Source organism: Nycticebus coucang, chromosome 10, assembly GCF_027406575.1.
Source record: "Nycticebus coucang isolate mNycCou1 chromosome 10, mNycCou1.pri, whole genome shotgun sequence".
Classification (NCBI taxonomy): domain Eukaryota; kingdom Metazoa; phylum Chordata; class Mammalia; order Primates; family Lorisidae; genus Nycticebus; species Nycticebus coucang.
Window position 1 is genome coordinate 82670040 of NC_069789.1, and position 21260 is coordinate 82691299.

At 38.4% G+C, this 21260-nt stretch overlaps 2 protein-coding genes across 2 annotated transcripts in view; one reads left to right on the top strand and one right to left on the bottom strand.

Annotated features, from left to right (window-relative positions):
• The window catches only part of NPHS2 (NPHS2 stomatin family member, podocin), a 216566-nt gene that overhangs the window by 96385 nt on the left and 98921 nt on the right, over window positions 1-21260 (top strand). The gene's annotated exons all lie outside the window — the stretch shown is intronic.
• AXDND1 (axonemal dynein light chain domain containing 1) overlaps window positions 1-21260 on the bottom strand; it is a 109178-nt gene that overhangs the window by 61157 nt on the left and 26761 nt on the right. Inside the window, exons 10-14 of the mRNA XM_053604119.1 lie at window positions 20511-20615; window positions 11060-11180; window positions 5699-5800; window positions 4678-4841; window positions 1911-1986 (exon numbers count right to left, since the gene is read on the bottom strand). Of these exons, the coding sequence (XP_053460094.1) occupies window positions 1911-1986; window positions 4678-4841; window positions 5699-5800; window positions 11060-11180; window positions 20511-20615 (568 nt within the window). The remainder of the gene's footprint in view (window positions 1-1910; window positions 1987-4677; window positions 4842-5698; window positions 5801-11059; window positions 11181-20510; window positions 20616-21260) is intronic.

Here is a 21260-nt window from a genome sequence, read left to right on the forward strand (position 1 = left end):
TTTTCCCAAAGATATAATATGTGATATATATATATATATTTTTTTTTTTTTTTTGTAGAGACAGAGTCTCATTGTACCACCCTCGGTAGAGTGCCGTGGCGTCACACGGCTCACAGCAACCTCTAACTCTTGGGTTTAGCAATTCTCTTGCCTCAGCCTCCCAAGCAGCTGGGACTACAGGCGCCTGCCACAACGCCCGGCTATTTTTTGTTGCAGTTTGGCTGGGGCTGGGTTTGAACCCACCACCCTTGGCATATGGGGCCGGCGCCCTACTCACTGAACCACAGGCGCCGCCAAAATAAAGTACAATTTATACATAAAGTCTGCCATTATTGGTGACTCAGAAAATGGAAATACCACTCATTGAGAGTAATCAGTATAGGAAGACAATATAAAAGAGAATTAACAGTAAGAATTTTGGAATAGGAGAGACCTGGACTCAAATTCTGACTCTGCCACTTGCCATTTATAGATAACTTAGGTAAATTACTCAAAATTCTGAAGCTTTAATTTCCGCATTTGTGAGAAGGGGATTATAAGACTCACATCATATGGCTGCTTGCCATAAATAGTAAGAAAGGTAACATATGGAAAACATTGTCAGCTCCTGACAAAGAGTTAGTGCTTAATAAATGAGTTATTATTACTCCTAATGAATAAAAAGCATGGTTTTTAAATTGTATCTATGCATATCAAAACTGCCAGATGAACAGTAAAAAAGTCATTAACTTGGATATAGAACAGCAAACATCTTCAATTCTGAGCATATTCAAGTCATTCCAAAAGAAAAAATGATTTCTTGGGATCTACATAAGATTCATAAAGCCATGAATTTGATATTTACTTTGGAAGTATTTCAGTGTCATATATTTTCCTTTGTTATATTACTTTAACATGAAAGTAATTTGATTAATGAAAACTATTTTCAAAGCTCAAACCGTTTTAGAAAGATTTTATTAATGGATAAAGAAAATGTGATATATACATATAATGGAATGTTATTTAGCCTTAAAAAACAAGAAAATTCTGAAATATGCTACTGAAATATAAACCTCGAGGACATCATGCCAGCCACAAAAGGAAAATATTGTATTATTCAACTTATATGAGGTGGCTAGAGCAATAGAATTCATAGAAAGTAGAGTAATGGTTGCCAAAGACTAGGAAGAGGCAGAAATGGGGAGTTACTGTTTAATGAGTACAGAATTTCAGTTGGGGAAGATGAAAAAGTTCTGGCGATGGATGGTGGTGATGATTGTACAATAATGTGAATGGACAGAATATGGCAAATTTTATGTTAATATATATTTCAGTGTAATAAAAAAAATGTTATTAATTTTAAAAGTCCAATTTTTCCTTAAAACAAAAGTCAGATGCAAGAGAGGCACTAATGTTACTTACAAGAGAATCATAACTACCCTCACTGCCACCCATCTATCTTTTCCAAATTTCTTTTCTAGCAACCTAATTTTATTTGGCCTCAAAATCTAAAATAGAAATGAAAATATTAAAGCATATATATATATAGAGAGAGAGTCTCACTATGTCACCCTCAGTAGAGTGCCATTAGAGTGCTATGGCATCACAGCTCATAGCAACCTCAAACTCATGGGCCTAAGCGATTCTCTTGCTTCAGCCTCCTGAGTAGCTGGGACTACAGGCACTCACCACAACCCCGGCTATTTTTAGAGATGAGGTATTGCTCTGGCTTAGGCTAGTCTCGAACTCATTAACTCAGGTGATCCACCCACCTCAGCCTTCCAGAGTGCTAGGATTACAGGCGTGAGCCACTGTGCCCAGCCTGAAAATACTGAAGTATATTTTTAAAAGTCCTGGTGGTCTTGTAGGTAAGGAGTATCAGCTTTACAGCCAGCACTTTGATTATCAAACTATTTATTAGAAAATCTTACCTTTTGCCACTGCTTGAAGTCTAAAATAATTAATTCGAACACATTTGCCTTATTAGGGGACAAAATGAGTATATCACTGAAAGAAGAAAAGATAATAAGACAAAGGCCTCAGAACAAGGTATAAACTTAAGTCCATACACGAAACAAATTTCATATGATGTTTCTCTTCAATGATTTTCAAGTACGTGTTCTGGTTCTAGCCCCTCTCCACATAGGCATTGTATTTATCTTTAAAATTATAAATATAAATTCAGACTCTAATCAGACCCAAGCAACTAAGCTACAGGGCGATGCTCATGATAGTATTTTTTTAAAGAGTGGTCTCTGAGTCTTGAGAATTCAGAACTAGGTCATCATGAGTTTCTGTTGAACACATATATAGAAAGGAAGCCTACAGCGTCAATAAAAGGTCAACTTTTAAGAGTCCCAACTCTGTGGCTCACGCCTGTAATCCCAGCACTGTGGGAGGCTGAGGAGGGAGAATCGCTTGAGCTCAGGAGTTCGAGACTCGCCTGAGTGACAGTGAGACCCCGACTCGTGAAAAAAATGGAAAAACCCAGCCGGGCGCCGCGGCGAGCGCCTGTAATCCCAGCGGCTTCCGGAGGCTGAGGCAGCAGGGTGCCCGCAGCCCGAGTCTGAGGGTGTGGTGAGCTACCACGCCCGCTGCACTCTGCTCAGGGGCATAGGGTGGGACCCTGTCTCAACAAAAAAAAAAAAAAGAGTCCCAACTCTGGCAAGTTTCCTTTAATTGCTAGGAAGTTTCACCAGGTGAAAGTTACTGATAAAGAAGTTCATGAAGAAAAAGAAGAGAACCACAGCCACCTGTGCTCCTCTCCCACTAAGTGGCAACAAACAGAAATGAGCACGTGGCAGCAGCAAACAGGTCAGAAATGTACAGCTTCAGCTTCTAGACCAGTGTTTTTCAATCTTTTTTATCTCACAGCACACTTGAACCTATAGTTAAACTTCCATGGCACACTTAAATTATGTTGATAAAAAAAAGTTAAAAAAAAAGAATATACTTACTGTGCTTTGAACTTCTTTAAAAAACAATTAATGATCTTTAAAATTTTTCATGGCACACCTAAGGTCCTCTCACAGCACACCGGTTGAAAATCACTGTTCTAGAATTTCCAAATCTACTAATTTAGGAAGCCTTTAGTGGTTATGAAAAACTGAAACCTGGTGGCGCCTGTAGCTTAAGCCACACACACCAGAGCTGGCAGGTTTGAATCCAGCCTGGGCCTGCTAAACAACAATGACAACTACAACCAAAAGATGGCCGGGCGTTGTGGTCCCAGCTACTTGGGAGGCTGAGGCAAGAGAATCGCTTAAGCCCAGGAGTTGGAGGTTGCTGTGAGCTGTGATAGCTTGAGGCTCTGTCTCAAAAAAAAAAAAAAAAAGAAAGAAAGAAAGAAAAACTAAAACCGCTGTTCTCAATCTGAAATGGAAATTGTACCCACATGTGTTTCCTCAACAAAGTATATTAAAGTCTAAAAGAACCTTAGTCTAGTCCAGCCCACAGCCAAAGTATAGATTCCCAGTAATCCTGACTGTGATTTAAGCATTTGGCCTCAACTTAGCTACTTTATTTGCAGCTTCTTCCACAGTCAGATTTCTCTAATCAGTACAAACTATAATATTCAATCAAAATCACTCTCCTTGTAGCTGCCACCATTGGTTTTATTTCTCTCCATATGTATTTGCAGATGGATCCAGATGCTCAAGTTTGCCAATAGTGATGACATAAGTTGACTTTATTTTTAAAAGAGACTTACCATTTTGCCCTGTTGAACCCATGTATAATGCACGCCCATGTTTTGGGCCCAAACATTAAGGAAAACCCCCCTCGAAAAAGTGGCCTGCCCTCAGGTGGAAGAAACACATCTGGGGAGGGCTTAATGCTCCCCAAGTAAATATGCAGATCATATTTACTGACCACCCTTCACGACCTACTCTGTGAAACTTGCCCCTTCCCTCTCTCCTGGGAGCCCTTCCCTCCCCACCACATCAGGGGTCATGGCTGAGATGATCACGCGGGTGGCCAACAGGCCGGAAGCTTCTGAGGCCTTTTGGCCTACAGCCAGCCAGGTAGGTCCCTAGGGCCTCCATTGGAGTGCCTGGTCCTTTCCACATGGCCCACCTTACGAGCCCACAACCATCCTCTCCCCTGATCGTGGTGCTCAGCAGAGGTTGCTCTGGTCTGCTCCCACCAGATCCCAGATCCTTCTGGACTGGAACATCACATGCCCACCAGGCCCAGGCAGGACAGTGCAGTGTCCAGCAGGCCTCTATTGGGCTCCCCCACTCCAAGCTGTCCTATTCATGTATAATGAGCATCCTTACATTTTCTCAAAAAATTGGGGCAAAAATGTGTTCATTATACACAGCAAAATATGATAAATGGAGGTGGCAAACAGCTGGGCAGGGGTTTAGGATATACCACAGAGATATTAAGCACTAGAAACCACAAGACTATTCAAGATCCTTATCAGGCTCATGCCCTCATAAAGACCGCTGGTTACCTCCCCACTAAGAAAATGCTACAAAAGCTATGTTAATAATGTGATGAAAATGCGTCAAACGATCTATGAACCAAGTGTATGGTGCCCCACGATCATACTAATGTACACAGCTATGGTTTAATAAAAAAAAAAGAAAAAAAAAGATCATTATTAGAGTAATTATAAGGTAAAAGAGAGAAACAGAATCGGACTGAGTTATCAGACATGATACAATCAGAAAAACAGAAAATTTGGTGACTCACGTAGTATTTTTGAAGTGCTCCTGCCATTTGCTAAGGCCATCCCTAATAGTTTGTAATGTATTCCTTGTAATCTCTTCAGTATGTTCTATCTCCTCTCTGTATTTATTCACTAAGTTTTTCCATTTGTGTGTCAACTTCTGCAACAGCCCAAGGTCTGCAGTGTCCTAGATAAAAGTGCATGGAATCAAATTGTTCATTTATTCATACAACAAATATTCATTAACATATGCGGGCCATGATTAATACTGTAATACTAGAGAAATCATAAGGAATGGATCAAAAAATTGAAGATACCTCTTTTTCAAAATATCATCAGTAACATTACTACACAGTTCATTTGGTGACGGTTTTTCCATGATACATAAAGTATTATAGACAAGATTGTTTCTTCCTTGTAACACACACCCAGTTTTCCAGAGGATGTTCACAGGAGTCATGTGGTGCACTGGAATGAAGAGGAACCACAAGGCCAGGTGGAACCAAATGTGAATCCTAGCCATTATTAGCTGTGTAATGAAATTTGTCATTAATTTCTATTATTCATAAGATAAAGACCTTAATGCCTATTTCACAGGAGTGTTTTCAGAGTTAAATGAAATGACTAGTGTACCTGGCTTTACTCGGTAGAAACACACTAGATGTCAGTTCCTCCCTTTTCCTCCTAGGGTATTGAATGAATTGTCCCATAAAATTGCATATAATGCATGGATAATGTAACTCCTTCAATAAACATAGCTACTTACTTTTCTTTAGTTGAAGCACTAATAAATATAACCATAACTCTATGAATAACTTTGTAGTATTAATAAACTTAGATAAATTGCTTTAGTTGGGATAGAAAACAAACACAAGAAATTAAGAACCTTTATTCACCTTTCCTTAGATTTTTCATACTGCACACAATGAAGCACAAATATAAACCCATGTTTCAAAATCTGTAAATTTAACAAAGATTACTTATAGTCTCAACCCTCAACATTTGGAGTCTTTCTTGCTATAACTTAAGTGAATTGAGCTTTACCTTAGTTGACAGCAGTATGATGAAATGTTTACTGTGTTTATCCCAGCCTTTTTCATTAAGGTAAAGTCTTTTAGCCAATACGACTCTATTTCTTTCAATTACCTATAAAAATAATGTACTATAATCAGGAGCCTAAAACATTAACTGGTTTCATATATCAATTTCTCATTGAATCATTAACTCAACCAAAATTTCTTGTTTAAATCATTATCTACTATGAATCACAAATTCATGTTTTCAAAAACTACTGAATTGGACCAAATAATAATATATAGCAGAAGTTCTCATACAACTTAATCTCCATACCCCTTTATACTCAAAAATGAATGAGTAGGGCAGCGCCCGTAGCTCAGTGGGTAGGACGCCAGCCACATACACCAAGGCTGGTGGGTTCAAAATGAACAATGACAACAGAAACAACAACAAAAACATAGCCGGGCATTGTGATGGGCACCTGTAAGTCCAGCTACTTGTGAGGCTGAGGCAAGAGAATCACTTAAGCCCAAGAGTTTGAGGTTGCTGTGAGCTGTGATGCCACAGCCCTCTACTGAGGGTGACCAAGTGAGACTCTGTCTCAAAAAAAATAATAATAATGAGTACTCCAAAGTGTTTTTATTTGTATGGATTGTATTTATTGATAGTTACTATATTGGAAATTAAGCTAAAATTATTTAAAATATGTATTTATTAATTCACTTAATCATTAATAAAACTATTATATATTAACATAGAGAATTTTGTGAAAAAAATTTTTTTTCAAAAAATAAGTGAAAAAGTGTTATTGTTTCATGCTGTTATGAATGTAAATGTCTGTCTTAGAACAGAGCTGGATTCTCACATTTTCTTTTGCATTCAATTTGTTGCAATAGCCCATGTGAAGTAGCTTCTCAAAAGATCCACTGCATAGTCATGGGAGAATATGAGGGAAAAAGGCAAATAACATTTTAATATTATGATGAAATTAGTTACAATCCCATGGAACTTCTTATTTTTTTTTTTTTTTTGTAGAGACAGAGTCTCACTTTATGGCCCTCGGTAGAGTGCCATGGCCTCACACAACTCACAGCAACCTCCAACTCCTGGGCTTAAGCGATTCTCTTGCCTCAGCCTCCCGAGTAGCTGGGACTACAGGTGCCCGCCACAACGCCCGGCTATTTTTTGATTGCAGTTTGGCAGGGGCGGGGTTTGAACCCGCCACCCTCGTATATGGGGCCAGGGCCTTACCAACTGAGCCACAGGGCCACCCCCCATGGAACTTCTTAAAGGGGCTCATGGACTTCCATGGAGTCCCTGGACCACACTTTGAGAAACACTCATTCATGAATATCAAATCAATTGTACACTAGTCATTTAATAAATGACTATTCTAGATACTATGGATGTAGCCATGAACAAAAGAAATACAGTCCTTATTTTCAGGAAGTTGACATTCTCACTGTCACTTCTGGTTAGAAGGAATTTTAGGAATGATCTAACACAAAGCCCAGCAATGCGATGGGAGGTACTCTTCTGCAGAAACCTCTACTGGAGTCAGTGCTCCACTGTTCAAATACTTTTAATGTGATGGAGCTCATTTGTCTTTTTCTTTTCCTCCTATCAAGCATGCCTAACTCCAATTTGTTTCTTATATTTAAATTTATTGTCATGATTATTTCTTCTGAATTATATCAATGTTCCTTTAAAAATTCAGCATCAAGATAAAACACTGTGTACTACTTGAGTTCTGACCATTCCAGAGAAAAAAAAAGGAGAATCATCTCCTATTCTCTTTACCTTTTTTTTTTTCCTTGAGACAGTCTCACTCTGTTGCCCTCAGGAGAGTGCTGTGTGGCATCACAGCTCACAGCAACTCAAACTCTTAGGCTTAAGCAATTGTCTTGCCTCAGCTTCCCAAACAGCTGGGACGATAGGTGCCCATCACAGTGCCCAGCTATTTTTTATTGCAGTTGTCACCATTGTTTTATCAGGCCCAGGCCAGGGTCGAACCCGCTGGCCTTGGTGTATGTGGCTGGCGCAGTCCATTGTCGAGCCTTATTCTCTTTACTTTTTATCTTATAGAGGCCTAGAAATGTTTTACGAACCATTTCATACACTTGCCATATACACACAGTGAAGTCACAGTTATTTCAATGTCATAGGTATTGTTGGTTACATGAACTGCTCTTATACTGGGTTCTCCTCCTTTAGGTGGTTGCCCTGAGTTTTGTTTATCCATTTCTCCCTGAAACATGGTAATTGGAATCTCAGGCTCTAGTGTCTAGGTTTACCATGTATTGACTATGTGAGCTTAAGCAAATTACCTCTCTGAGTTTCAGTTTCCTTATGTGAAGAATAGGGCTAACTGGGATTATTGTAAGAACTATGCTAATTATTCCCTTAGCAAAATATCTGGCACATAGTAATAAGTGAATAAATGATAGCTGCTACATTTTTATAATAATATTAATCATGGTAATGATTAATGTTAATCATATTAAGATTATCCATTTATCCCTCCTAGAATTTCAGTTGTTTGGATAGGTCCATAATTCTAAATTGTTGAGATATTTGAATACCTTAAGTTATTAGGGGTAAACTTCATCTTAATTGTTTTTGTTTCACTTACCAGTACATAGCATAATGCCTGACATTTAATAGGTGCCCAAAGTTTTCTTAAAAGAATATAGAGATCCTCAGCAGACTATGGTAGCTCACACCTATTATCCCAGCACTCTGGGGGGCTAAGACTGGAGGGCTGCTTAAGCTCAGGAGTTCAAAACCAGCCTGAGCTAGAGCCAGACCCCCTCTTCTTAAAAACAGAAAAAAATCCAGCATCCTGGCAGTGGCTGATAGTCCCAGCTACTCAGGAGGCTGAGGATAGAGGATTGCTTGAGCCTAGGAGCGTTAGGTTGCTATGAGTTATGATGACGCCACAGCACTCTACCCAGAACAACAGAATCAACCTGAATATCCCATATATATGTGAATCTATTTCTGAACTTTATATTCTGTTCTTTTACATTTATCTATTCTTACCACATTCTCAGTTACGTTAACTTTAGAATATATTCTAACATCTGGAAGTGCAAGTTATTTTTTGAAACACCACAGATTGATACTGAGCAAGTTATTTTTTATTAAAATTCTTTTAGAGGTGGGTGTGATGGCTCAGGCCTATAATCATAGCACTCTGGGAGGCCAAGGCAGGAGAATCACTAGAACTCTGGAACTCAAGACCAGCATGAACAACAGTGAAAGCACATCTCTACTAAAAATAGTAGCAGGCGCTCAGTAGTAGCTGAGCATAGTGGCAGGCGCCTATAGTTCTAGCTTCTCAGGAGGCTGAGGCAGGACTGCTTGAACTTAGGAGTTTGAGGATGCTGTGAGCTATGATGATGCCACAGCACTCTAACTTAGGTGACTCAGTGAGATTGTCTCAAAAAAAATTTTTTTCTGTTAGAATGTTTTATATCCTGTCTAGATGTGTTTTATAATCAACTTGACCCTAAAAATAAGATAGCGCTTGATATTTTTAATAGAATTATATTGAATTTATAAATTAATCTGGAAGGAATTGGCATTTATACAATATTAATTATTGTTCTGAATTGGTAATATATCATATAAGTCTCTGTTTTTTTTAGGTTCTTTAATATAGTTTCAGAGTTTTCAACAGATAGGCCTCGTCCTTTCTTAAGTTTACTCCTTCTCTGCATTTTTAATTGCTTATTACTGGTATGCAGGGAATCTTGGGTTTTCTATATTTATCTTGTATCCAGCTACCTTGTGAAAGGTAATTAATTCAAGTAATCCTTAAATTGATTTTTTCCAGTTTTCTGGGGAGTCGATTGTGTAATCAGCAAATCATAGTGATTTTTGCAAGTTCCTTTCAGGAGTTTTACCTCAATTTTACTTGCATTTCATTACTGAATTAGAGCCTCTTGTGATACTGGAAATCTCTTCTCTCTTGAATGGGAACACCTCTAGCATGTCCCCATTAATGCTCTAGATTTATAATAATTATATCTTGAATTAACAAGTCTTAAGTCCACCCGCCATTGTATTAGTTTTCTCTCTAGCTTTCGGACATTGGCACAGTTTTACAAATAATTTTCATCCAAATAATTAACAAACTATGTGGGGCAGGGTCTAATACAGAATCCTAATACATAGTTCAGCACCCATAGCTCAGTGGCTAGGGCGCCATCCACATATACTGGGGCTGGTGGGTTCAAACCCAGCCTGAGCCTGCTAAAAACAATGACAACTACATTGAAAAATAGCCGGGCATTGTGGTGGGCACAGTAGTTCCAGCTACTTGGGAGGCTGAGGCAAGAGAATTGCATAAATCCAAGAGTTTCAGGTTGCTGTGAGCTGTGACACCATGGCACCAGGGGCAACATAGTGAGACTCTGTCTCAATTAAAAAAAAAAAAAGAAGAAGAAGAAAGAAAAAAAAAGAATCCTAATACATAGGGTATTAATGTAGGCTATCTCCATGGACAACTCTGTGGAGAGTTGAGACCTGCCACCAGTGGAGCACTGAACCAATCCAACTGAAGCAATTTCTTTCTCTCTCTTTTTTTTTTTTTTTTGAGACAGAGTCTCACTTTCTTGCCCCCAGTAGAGTGCCCTGGCATCATAGCTCAAAGCAACCTCTAACTCTTGGGCTTAAGCAATTCTCTTGCCTCAGCCTCTCAAGTGGCTGGAACTACAGGCGCTCACCACAACACCCAGCTATTTTTAGAGATGGGGTCTCGCTCTAGCTCAGGCTGGTCTTGAACTCATGAGCTCAGGCAATATGCCCACCTCTGCCTCCCAAAGTGCTGGGATTTCAGGCGTGAGCCATTGCACATGGCCTTGAAGTAATTTCTTAATCTGTTTAGGGTCAAAATTTACTGTTAATATGTATAATTTCTAGATGTCAGACTCATTACCTTGTATACCAAGGTAATAGAATATGAGTGTGATATACAGTGATCCTAACATGATTATGTAAGAAAAACAAGAACCATATTTCCTAACTTATTATAAATTATAATAGTATAAATTAGTATGAACTTATTATAAATAGCATAAATATTATAAAATAGCATAAAGTTTAAAATTTTAACATGTTCCCAACATCAGAAAAGGAATTATTTCTCATACTTTAGAGATTCTAGGGGGAAAAAGATTCCTTAATTGTGTAATAGCTAGGTAGCCAATAAGAAAAGAAACAAAAGAAAAAGTTTAACTTTCCCTTTTCAGGCCTGCAAAAGCTACATTATGTGTCAATAATATACATCTTCATTGTTTTAAGTTTTTGTCTAGATTATTAAAAATTGTAAAACCAACTTTCAGCCAAAAAATAAGATTGAATTCTGAACCCAGCTGAACCAACCTTTAGAGCCAAGTCATATGTAGCTGTACTCCAGACATCTCTTTCAGTCATTAACTGTTTAATATCATTCTCCATCCTGTTTCTTTGTAATTTATACAAATCATGGTATTCTTCCACCATTCTATAAGAAAAATTGAGAAACAGCCATATGGACACATATTTTTGTTAAAAAAAAGACTTTATTTTAAAATATGCAATTTGTTCTTTCAAGGCTTATCATAAGGTGATTATGCTATAATTGCTAAATATATTGACAATACTTCTGCATAGTGAAAAGAAAAGTTCACATTTATTTATAAATCTTATAATAGTCTCAATGAAAGTAAAAATCCAAAATATTACTCCTTGTTCTGAACATTTTTATCTTATTCTTTTTCTATTTACTCACTAGAATTTCCACAACATAATATTCCAACAGCATATCTAACAAAAAATTCAGGATACAAGTAACAGTAATATAAGAGTTTTATTATTAAGATTCTTTGTGGTAGACTTAGGATTCTTTGTTAACAGCACAAAGCCCAACAATTGTGAGCCACTAATTTGTCTCACTTTGTCACCCTTAGTAGAGTGCCATGGCTTCACACCTCACAGCAACCTCAAATTCTTGGGCTCAAGTGATTCTCTTGCCTCAGCCTCCTTTGTAGCTGGGACTACAGGCATCCGCCACAATGCCTGGCATTTTTTTTAGTTTGTTTATTTTTTTAGCAGCCTAGAGCTAAAAAACCCACCAGCCCTGGTGTATGTGGCTAGCGCCCTAACTGCTAGGCACCAAGCTGAGCCACTAAAACTTTAAATTACATATAATTACTATAAGATTTAAAAATATATATATATATATATCTCCCAACAACCCAAAGCTTAAGTACAATGAATCAGCTTTTTCTTAACTATTGTTTCTTTGTGTCTACCAGAACATACCCTTTCCTTCTAATTTACACGGAAACTTCTCTTAAAATTAAAAGACTTTCTGAAGTAAAGATGAACATTAAAGTTGTAAAGGGTCAAGTAGAATTTCAAAAATCTTATAAAAATCTTCCTCCTAAGGGATATTAGCTTTGATATAAAAATTACAGGCCAATGACATAGAATTCTACCAGTCTGGCAAAAGTCAGGAACTACTACATCAGTTCTTAGAGCCTATTCCCATTTGGAGGCTTCTGTTTGTTCAAAATAATTGAGAAGAAATTCACAGGATAATACACATGTAAAAACACATTAAGCTATCTCTTAAGATTAGTGTACTTTACTAATTGAAAAGTGGACCTCGGGCAGCGCCTGTGGCTCAGCGGGTAGGGCGCCGGTCCCATATGCCGGAGGTGGCGGGTTCAAACCCAGCCCCGGCCAAAAAAAAAAAAGAAAAGTGGACCTCAATTTTAAAAAAAGGAACTAATGACCCTAATTTATAACAGCAAAAGCAAAAAATCCAGAAACAATCTTAATGTCTAATAACAAGAGATTGGGCAGATAAAAACACGATTCATCCTATGATGAAAATAACCACTCTGAAGTTAACTAAAGAACATGTTCTTAATACTTTGGTACATGGACAATTTCTTGAAAATATAAAAGGATTAAAAAGTGATAAAAATTATATATTGTTTGATCTTACTTTTATAAAAAAAAAATGTATGGAAAACCCTAAATGCTCCACCAAAAGCTCTTATAATAGATTAATTCAGTAAAGATCCAAGATACAAAATTAATATACAAAAATCAGCAGCATTTCTATAAACCAATAATGAACTAGCAGGAAGAAATCAAGAAAGCATTTCTATTTTTAATAGCTACCAAAAAAAAAATAAAAAAAATAAAAATAAATTTAGCCAAGGAAGTGAAAGATCTCTACAAGGAAAACTATAAAACACTGATGAAACAAATTGAAGAGGACACACCAAAAAATTGAAATACATAGCATATTCATGAATTAAAAGAATTGATTTTTTTTTTGAGACAGTCTTACTATGTCCCCCTCTGTAGAGTGCTGTGCCATCACTGCTCACAGCAACTTCAAACTCTTGGGCTTAAGCAATTCTCTTGCCTTAGCCTCCCAAGTAGCTGGGACTACAGGTGCCTGCCACAATGCCTGGCTATTTTGTTGTTGTTGTTGTTGTCATTGTTGTTTAGCAGGCCCAGGCAGGGTTTGAACCCACCAGCCCCATCATACATGGCCAGCACCCTAGCCACTGAACTACAGGCGCCAAGCCAGAATTAATATTGTTAAAATGATCAAACTATCCAAAGCAATCTACAGTTTCAATGCAATCCCTATCAAAATACCAATGAAATTCTTCATAGAAATAACAATCCTAAAGTTCATATGAAAGTACAAAACACCTCAAATAGCCAAAACAATCCTGAGCAAAAAGAACAAAGCTGGAGGCATCACACTACCAGACTTCAAAATATATTGACAATTCAAATATATTACAAAGCAATAGTAACCAAAACAGCACGGTATCAGCATAAAAACAGAAACCAAGCCCAATGGAACAAAATAGAAACCAGAAAAAATCCATGTATTTACAGCCAACTAATTTTTGACAAAAGCACCAAGAACATTCACTGGGAATGTCTCTTTTAATAGTCTCTTTGATAAATCATGCTGAGGAAATTTGATATCCATATACAGAAAAATGAAACTAGACCCCTACCTCTCACCATATATAAAAATCAACTCAAAACAGATTAAGGCTAAAATGTGCCCCCAAACTATGAAAGCAATAAAAGAAAACACAAGGAAAACACTTCAAGCCATTGATCTGGGCAAAGATTTTATGGAGAACTCAAAAGCACAGACAACAAAAGCAAAAAATAGACAAATGGCACTCTATCAAACTAAAAAGTTTCTGCACAGCAAAGGAAATAACCAACAAAGTGAAGAGACAACCTCTAGAATGGGAGAACATATGTACAAATTATTCACTGGAGAAAGTATTAATATTCATATATATAAGGAACTCAAACAACTCAACAGTCAAAAAACAAATAATCTGGGGCGGTACCTGTGGCTCAAAGGGGTAGGGCGTCAGCCCCATATGCCAGAGGTGGCAGGTTCAAACACAGAAACTGCAAAACAAACAAACAAACAAACAAAAACAAATAATCTGATTTAACAATGGGCAAACGCCTGGGCACAGCGCTCATGCCTATAATCCTAGCATTCTGGGAGGCTGAGGTGGGTAGATTGCTTGAGCTCAGGAGTTAAAGACTAGCCTGAGCAAAAGCAAGACCCCATCTCTAAAAAATAAAAACAAATAGCCAGGGCGGGGCCTGTGGCTCAGTGAGTGGGGCGCCGGCCCCATATGCCGAGGGTGGTGGGTTCAAACCCAGCCCCGGCCAAACTGCAACCAAAAAATAGCCGGGCGTTGTGGCGGGCGCCTGTAGTCCCAGCTGCTCGGGAGGCTGAGGCAAGAGAATCACGTAAGCCCAAGAGTTAAGAGGTTGCTGTGAGCCGTGTGACGCCACGGCACTCCACCCGAGGGCGGTACAGTGAGACTCTGTCTCTACAAAAAAAAAAACAAAAAAAACAAATAGCCAGGTGTTGTAGTGGCTGCCTGCAGTCCCAGCTACTTGGGAGACTGAGACAGGAGGATTGCTTGAGCCCATGAAACTGAGGTTCCTGGGAGCTATGACGCCATGGCACTCTCTGACAAAGTGAGACTCTGTCCAAATAAATAAATAAATAAAATAAAATAAAAATGGGCAGAATTGAATGTACATCTCTTAAAAGAAGACATACAAATGGCCAACAGATATACGAAAAAATAATCAGTATCATCAAGGAAATGAAAATCAAAACAACAATGAGATACAATCTTACCCTGGTTAGGATGGCTATTATCAAAAAGACAAAAAGAAATGCTAATGCAGATGCAGAGAAAAGGGAACTCCTATACAATGTGGGTATGAAAATTAGTACAGTCAATATAAAGAACAGTATGAAGTTTCCTAGCAAAAACTGTGACTAGAATTACTGTATGACCCAGCAACCCCACTGTTCGATTTGTATTCAAAGGAAAGGAAATAAGCACATTGAAGAGATATCTGCGCTCTCATGTTTATTGCAGTACTATTTACAATAGCCAAGATATGGAATCAACCTAAGTGTCCATCAGCAAATGAGTAAATAAAGAAAATACACAATGGAATACTACTTAGCAATAAAAGAGAACAAAATTCTGTCATTCACAACAATATGGTTGAGGACATTATGCTAAGTGAAATAAGGCAGACACTGAAAGATAAATATTGCATGTTTGCATTCATATGTGGAAACTAAAAAAGTAGATCTCACATTCATAGGAGGACAAAGTAGAATGGTGTTAATAGAGGGAGGAAATGAGAGGAGTGAGGAGGGACAGAATAAGCAAACTTTAGCTGTCCCTCCTGACCCCTCTCATTCCCTGGGTGAAGAGGAATAAGTTCTGGTGTTCTATGGTAATAAAGGAACATTGTTATCAATAATTATCGTATATTTTCAATTAGCTAGAAAAGAGTAAATTTTGAACTTTCCCAATATAAAAAAATGATGTGTTTAAGGTGACAGATATATATATATACAATATATATATTGTATATTGTATTATATATTATATATTTATATTATATATAATTTATTATATTATATAATATATTATATATGATATATATAATTTAATATAATTAAATTATATTATAATTTATATAATATATATTTCAGTACATTTATACAATATATTGTACTATATATTGTATAAATGTACTGAAATGTGATTATATTAGAGTAATAATTAGATTATATTAGAGTAATTAATTTATACAATATATTGTATAAATTGTACATTTATACAATATATTGTACTATATATTGTATAAATGTACTGAAATGTGATTATATTAGAGTAATAATTAGATTATATTAGAGTAATTAATTTATACAATATATTGTATAAATTGTACATTTATACAATATATTGTACTATATATTGTATAAATGTACTGAAATGTGATTATATTAGAGTAATAATTAGCATTGTACTATATATTGTATAAATGTACTGAAATGTGATTATATCAGAGTAATTAGCATATCATAAATTGTATAATTTATATAATTATATATTATATAAATGTACTGAAATGTCAAGCTATACCCCATAAATATGTATAATTATTAAATATAAAAAGTACTAATAAAAGCAAAAAATAAATAAAAATATATAGAAAAAGAAAATATATCAAAATATTAATAACAGTTAACTCTAGAAGAAAGAATTATGGATGTTCCTTTTTAATCATCTTTTTTTTTTTTTTTTTTGGCCGGGGCTGGGTTTGAACCCGCCACCTTCGGCATACGGGACCGGCGCTCTACCCCTTTGAGCCACAGGCGCCGCCCTGGATGTTCTTTTTTATACTTATGTGTTTCCATATTTTCCAAATTTTCAATAAGATAATCAATTATAGGAAAAAAATTATTATTATTTTTTTTTTTTTGCAATTTTTGGCCAGGGCTGGGTTTGAACCTGCCACCTTTGGTATATGGGGCCACCACCCTACTCCTTTGAGCCACAGGAGCCACTCGAAAAAATTATTACTAAAAATTTCTAATTACAAAAAATAAGAACACCATCCCATTTCAGAACCATCACTTTTAAAGAAAATAAGAATTTATATTTCCTTTTCCCTCTCTCCCTCTCTGGTTTTAGAAAATATTTTGCTCTTATAATGGACAATACACAAAAGGAGTGCTAGCTTTTTTTTTGTAATTCATTCAACAAATAGTCGCTTAGTGCCCACTCTATGGCAGTTGCTATTACCGATAAAACAAAACAAAAAAATTCTTGCCCAGTAAATGTTTAATGGAGAAAAAAACAAAAACAACAAAAAAGTCAAACATAGCAGGACAGTATCGTGGATAAAAATAGGTCAAGGAAAAGGGATTGAAAGTATTAAGTACTTTGAAATTTTATATAGGCTCAGGAAAGATCTTACTAAAAAGATGATGTTTGAGCAAAAACCCAAAGGAAAGAGGGAGAATGCCATTCTGCTCTCTCAGAGAAGAGGATAGCTCAATAAACAGCACAAAGGGCTTGTTCACCATAGCTGGTGCCCACACATACCATCAAGTGCCTGTGGACATGTCTGCACTGTTAATGGCTAGCTCTGGCAAAACCCAAGCATGCCATCCGGGAGCCTAGGGATCAATCCACCCCACCCACTGTAGCTGATGCCTCTGCACACCATAAAGGGGCCTGAGGACAGCCCTATACCAACCATCACACCCACTGCCCACAGACATTGAGAAACAGAAGAAACACCATCTCAATCTGTTGCCATTGACAACAACATAACACCATCCAGGATTCTAAGGATAGGTCCAATTTACCAACGGCTGCCAGTGCCAGCACCCACCCACATCATGGAGGGATCAATCCACCCCCCTGCCAATATTGGTATGCATGCACAACTTCTGGGGCCTGAAGATGGGCCTCCTCTTACTATCATTACCCACATACGTTGTCAAGGCTCACCCTGCCTCCCATCACCACCAGTGCACACCTCTTAGAAAGGCAGGGACTAGCCTATGCAGCCTGTTTCTGCCACCACCACTTGCACTCACTTGCACACACTAACTGGGAGCCTAGGAACTGGTCCACCAAGTCTGCTGTAGCCACTATTAGTGCCCACAGACACTACTCAGGGGCCCGAGGGTTGGCTCACCACTGCTACAACCATCACCAACACCACAAATGCCACCAGGAAACCTGAAAACCTGCCCATTCAGCCCATCACTGCCACTATTGGTTGCATGGAAGCCCAAGAATCAGCTTGCTCAGGCCTACAACCAATAGCACCCACAAACATCACCTGGAGACCCAAGGACCACCATGCCCGGCTGCTGCCACCACTGGTGCACAAGGATCAGCCCAGCTGATATCCCCATCTCTAAAAATAATGAAAAAAAAGCCAGACATGGTGGTGGCTACCTATAATCCCAGTTACCTGGGAGGCTGAGGCAGGAGTATTTGCTTGGCTTAGGAGTTTGAGGCTGCAGTGAGCTACAATTACACCACTGCATTCCAGCCTGGCAATACAGCAAGACTCCATCTCTAAAAAAAGAAAAAAAAATTAGAAAGATTTCAAATAAACAACATAAAAGTGTATCTCAAGGAACTGGAAAAGGAAAAACAAACCAAACCCAAAAGTAGTATAAGGAAAGAAATAAGAGCAGAACTAAGCAAAATAGAGACAGAAAAATACAAAAGATCAATAAAATCAAAAGTTGGTTGTTTGAAAAAATAAACAAAATCAATAAACCACAAGAGAGAAGACCCAAATAAATAAAATCAGAAACAGAAGAAAATGAAGGAAAACGGCTAACCAGGGACGCCAGTTGCCATAGTGTCTCAGTGACAAGCATAAATTTTCGATGAAAGAGAAAAAAATCAAATAAACATAGATTGGGAATAATTGGGAAGGGTGCCAGAACCTACAAGAGACTCTATGGAATGAAGCTGCAGAGTAGAACAAGGAGAAAGATATTGGCAGAGATCAACCCCCAAGAGGCTTAGAATCCTATAAAAAGAGTAGGTGGAGTGGTTTGTTTCTCCCACCTTCACATCTCTGACAGTTGCTGGAGAATCTTTCTAAGCCTGTGGGGAATAGCTTTGAGGCGATAGGACCCCCACAGCCTGGGGAGGTGTTCAAGGAAGGACACCCCCCCACCCCAGCTGCTTCTCCTTTAATATTAAACATTCTTTTCACCTGCCAGAAGTCACATAGCCCATGCATTCTTTCCTTAGTATTGGCAAACATGCAGCTTTTCCTCCTTAAAGTTAATCTTTACCCCAGGTGTTAAGATTTACCTTGTTAAAGATACTTTATAAATAAAGTATAAATTATTTATAACACTTTACAAATAATTTTTCTCTTGCGGCTGCCAAGTGCAATTACAACTTGTGTCATAACAAGTGTTATGTGCAATTACAACTTGTGTCATAACACTGAGGCTTCCACAGAAAGTGGGGCTAAAGCCTTTCCGCCTAAAGTCTTGCAGTGGGCTAATGGGTTCTTGGACTGTGAGCTCCCCTGCTCACGGGCATTCACTGATGCTGCCTGTCCAGCAGCTCCATCAAATCAGGTCACAACCTGAAGAGGCAAAACATCAAATCGATTTCAGCACCCCATAGGCAACCCAGGACCAGTGTGCTTCTCCCTGGCATGGTCAGGGATTGATCTTTAGAGACCTAGGAACAGGTCCGTAGACCAAACCCCATATCCTCAGGACTCAATCATATTGCTCAAGGTTACAGAGGGGAGATTCGTGAACTAATCTCTGGAGTTCATGGAGCCCACATGGGCAGAACTGAGAGGATTGTGCAGTGTGGGTCCCAGGTGCAGTATACTCAAAGAGCACCCCTACTCTCACAGAAAGGCCATGCTCTCAGCCCTGGCCAGGATCCTGAGCATGGAAGCTCCCAGCCCTCTGTACAATCATAGGGAAACTCAGCTAGTTTGAGTTCCTGCCTGCTGGAAGACACTAAAAAGAGACCATGGAGCAGGAAAGGTGGGAGAAGAGGGAAACCCACTCTGGACAGCCAGACTGTGAATCTCAGATAGGCCCACCTCCACAAGCAGACATTCTGGTTAGGTGAGGCCATATTGTTAGCCCCACCCTGATGACTCCATAGGAGCTAGGAGCAGACCTTTGACCCCTGCTGAAATAGCCTCCCTGCCAGCTTTTGTGGAGCCTAAGGACAAACTCACCATAAAAAACCCTGCCCAGCCTCACTCTAGCACCTGCCTCTGCTGTGCCGGGGAATAAGCACACATCTGAAAGAAGTTCAAGTGCCCCACCCACCACCTGGAGCGTTTAAGTGCTTCTCCTGAAGGCCTAGATACAGTCTCGGGTCCCAGAAACAACACTTAGGCTTGTTCCTCCCAAAAAGCACTACCTATTGACAGGAAGGTAAATGTGCACAACCCTTTACCAGTATTTACTGACTCAATCATATAGGGTTTGGTTGTTCTTACTTACTTACCACCTACTATCACAGAGATTAAATTGGGTAAGCCAATACAATTCACACCGTTGAGAAGATCACAGGGAGGCCGGACATGGTGGCTCACACCTGTAATCATAGCACTCTAAGAGGCCAAGGCAGGTGGGTTGCCTGAGCTCACAAGTTCAAGACCAGGCTGAACTAGAGCAAGACCTCGTCTCTAAAAATAGCTGGGTGTTGTGGTGGGCATCTGTAGTCCCAGCTACTTGAGATGCTGAGGCCAGAGGATTGCTTGAGCCCACGAATTTGTCGTTGCTGTGAGCTGTGATGCCATGCACTCTATCAAGGCAACAAAGTGAGACTGTCTCAAAAAAAAAAAAAAGAAAAGAAAAAGAAGCTGCAAAAGCTTTTTTTTCCTCTCTTTCCTCTGAATGCGTAGTATGCTATACAAACTTTAGATAACTCACTTGGCATTCTTTTCAGCATCTAAAAGAGCTTGTGCCAAATCCCTGTGGGCCTTCTCAGCGTCCTTTGTTAATTTCACATCATGTGCTCGAACCAGACACAATTCCCTGAAACAAAGCAAAAAACTTTTCAATTCATAATTGGAAATGTCCAAAAGCTTTTACCAGGAAATCAGATTTATACACAGCCATCTTCTCAGTTATTATGTATACTTCCTAGTTTTCCACCTTATAAACCAAAGAAATCAAGAATTCTAGTGTATGTTCTGGATGGAATCATGCCAGTTTTGACAATGGAATGAGGCTAGCAAAGCAGAAAGATGGGGCAGAGGGATCATCCATTCCATTCTAGAGGAAGGATGCTGACAGGCCTGTATGCTTCTGTCCTCCACTCTCTGATATGCCTATCATGTCTTCTTTGTTCTTACCACTAATCATCTTGCCTCAAGGTAAGATGATCACTAACCATGGCTGCTACATACTACTTAATCTCTTTGAGATTTGAACCTTCACACCATAATCATGACCCTGCCCTATGAACCTTATTAAGATAAACATCTGTATCTTGGAAGGAAGAACAAGTCTTTTCCCTGTCAAATATACACAAAGCCTTAGTTTGTGTCAATCCCCATAACATATTTCTCTATCTCAACAATGATATCCAGTTCTTTCTGTTCTCTTGATAAACATGAAAAGACAGAGTATTTACCTTTAATTATTCCACTTTCCCTGTATATTTTTTGCTTTCTTTAA